Source organism: Alternaria postmessia (assembly GCF_024291825.1).
Source record: "Alternaria postmessia strain BMP 2775 chromosome Unknown scaffold_284, whole genome shotgun sequence".
Classification (NCBI taxonomy): Eukaryota; Fungi; Ascomycota; class Dothideomycetes; order Pleosporales; family Pleosporaceae; genus Alternaria; species Alternaria postmessia.
The window spans coordinates 3,130-5,740 of record NW_026260357.1 but is presented as its reverse complement, the minus strand read 5'-3'; the positions used below and the strand labels follow the sequence as shown (position 1 = coordinate 5,740).

At 51.0% G+C, this 2,611-nt stretch overlaps 1 protein-coding gene across 1 annotated transcript; it reads left to right on the top strand.

The window, feature by feature from the left end:
• Positions 1-1,247: 1,247 nt before the first annotated feature.
• Positions 1,248-2,392, top strand: J4E82_011678 (uncharacterized protein; the record flags this gene model as incomplete). Its single annotated transcript, XM_051737873.1, has 2 exons — positions 1,248-1,403; positions 1,454-2,392. 2 exons carry the CDS (start codon positions 1,248-1,250, stop codon positions 2,390-2,392), a joined length of 1,095 nt encoding a protein of 364 aa, XP_051582368.1.
• Between the last annotated feature and the right edge of the window lie 219 nt (positions 2,393-2,611).

The window sequence follows — 2,611 nt, the reverse complement described above, 5'->3', positions numbered from 1 at the left end:
AGACGGGTCAAGGTCTGGTATCGGTCGCGGCGAGAGATTCGAGAGCACCCCTCGATTAGCTCGCCTATTGCAAAAGGCGCCCACTTGGGTATCACAACGAGAAGCACCACGCATGATGTCTACCGAATACTCGCACCGAGCTGCTAGACGTGATTACATCATGGGCACATAACAAGGATGGCAAGACACAGGCAGCTTGTCTGGACCTGACACGTTGAGGAGCGAGATCGATGGGCGGGCAGCTGCTAGCAGCCTGTCACTGGATCTACACTATACGTGCTGTTACTGGGTCGATTGTCTCAAACACGGCAGGTGAGGTAACGCCGACGGAAACGCGACGCACCTCCTTCTGCAGCAGCACTTTCTTGATGGGCTCAAGGCCATGAGCCTTGTAAGAAAATCGAGTCAACGCTTCGACTTGCTCAACAATCTCCAGGCGCTCGTTAGCGCTTAATCTTTACAAGACACCTTTTTAGAACTGACCTGGATACCCCCACAAAACACCCGTATTGGTGTAGAAGGATCCTTGCCATGTGGACGGGGTGGTGAGATTGAAGCAGACCGCAGAACCAGGAACCAACCGTGCCTGTCACTGTCACTATCAGAGAAAGAGGGCCAGTAAATAAACTAAACTTGCCTCCGTGGGCATCTAGCTGTCGCACGAGAAACGATGAAATCGCCCTTTCTGCGGAAGACAGCTCCTCTGATCATATCACAGCGGGACCTAAGTTGAATAATGGTTTATGTCGTGGAGTTGATTTCGATTGCGTACCGACAGCAATTGACGTACTCCTTGGACCTATCGTGCCCGATACGTCGACCTTCTTATCATCATCCATCTATACTCCATACCTTTGTCGGTCCCGTAAGATCTACACGATCACATGATCCGATGGCTGACCACAAGCTGGACTTTACACTGCAAGTCTAGCTCACGGACGCTCAGACATCGCTCGAGTGATGCTCAGAGATCGCCAAATAGGTGTTGCATCGGCGATCTTCAGGCTATGCGTTGCATGCATTTGGGGCGCTGTTGTGTAACTGTGGCTTGCGGCGATGCCCGAGTGATGCGGCGATATGTTTGCGGTCGGAACTGCGATAATGCTTCCGACGACCGTTGTTGAGCCGTGAGTAAGAACAATCAGAAAAAGTGGCGATCGACAATGTGACCCGTTCGCGGTTTCGACCCTGGAATATTCGTGGTTTCCGCACCGTCAAGCTGAAAATTACTGACAACCAGAGACACAATGCTTGGTAACGAGCCGGAAAATGCAACTTCAAACGACGGGCGTCCCAAAACCTCGTCGGACAATTCATTGACCCCACGCCCGAACCTGATCATCAAGGAGTACTGCCTCAAGCATGCAGCTGTATTCAAGGAACTCACAGATCTTCGGCGCAGAGTAGGCCTTCTCTATAAACCCAAACTATTCAGTGCTGATTACACGAGCAGGGATGGGAGAATCCTCAAGGAGACGATCACTTTAGAGTACAGCGCCACCGAGCAGATAACGCGGATGAGTCCGGCAAACGCATATTCTACAAAATGATGTGCCAGATTGGTGACGAACTCGACGAGATGACTTCAGTCTTGCCATCAACTTCATCACTTAGTAGAAACCCCGCCATTCTCGATCTCTGCTTGGCACCTGGTGGCTTCACAGCCTCTGTCCTCAAGAAAAACTGCGATGCTAGGGTATGTGGGATCAGTCTCCCCGTCTCTCAGGGCGGTCATAAGATGATACTTCCCAATTGGCGAGAAGATCCGAGGATACAAGTCCGCTTCCTTGATATCACAATGCTGGCGGCTGAAATGGACGTTACCGACATTCCAGTGGAGCACCCAGATGCTAAAAACTTCGTGTCCGACCGCCCCTTTTACGGCGAAGTCTTCGATTTGGTCTTCTGTGATGGCCAAGTCCTGCGGATGCATTCCAGAGCGGAATATCGCGAGAGACGTGAGGCGTGGCGGCTAATGACGAGTCAACTTGTGTTCGCGCTTCAGCGTGTCAAAGAGAACGGCAAAGTTGTGGTTCTACTGCACAAACTTGAGGCCTGGGATACGGTATACCTTCTGTACACTTTAAGAAAATTCTCGTCGCTCCAATTGTTCAAGCCGCGCAGGAAACATGCTATAAGGTCTTCGTTCTACGTTGTTGCTGAGCAGATCGAATCGGAGAGCCCATGGCTTCAAGCATCTGTGGCTGCTTGGAAGAAGGAGTGGTACATCGCAACGTTCGGAAGTGACACAGAGTACAGGAACAACCGGTCCAGGTTTCAAGCTACTGTAGATGATGTTTTGTCGGATTTTGGCACTGAGCTGCTAGAGCTGGGGCAGCCTATCTGGGAAGTACAGAGTGCTGCACTACGCAGATCTTCGTTCATGACGTAAAAGCTCTACATTGAATGGACGCGCACAACAATAGCAGCAACGTATAGTGGTGTAGCTTTGGAGGAACCAGACTTTACTTGTACGCCTCGTCAAGATTACTGAACATGAGAGTGCTTGCCCAAGTCTCCTCCAACGTGATCGAGCGCGGCCACGGGGCACCAGTTCTTCGAAGAGGGTCTCAAGGAGCAATGAAAGAGACTATCGGATAATGAGCAAGCA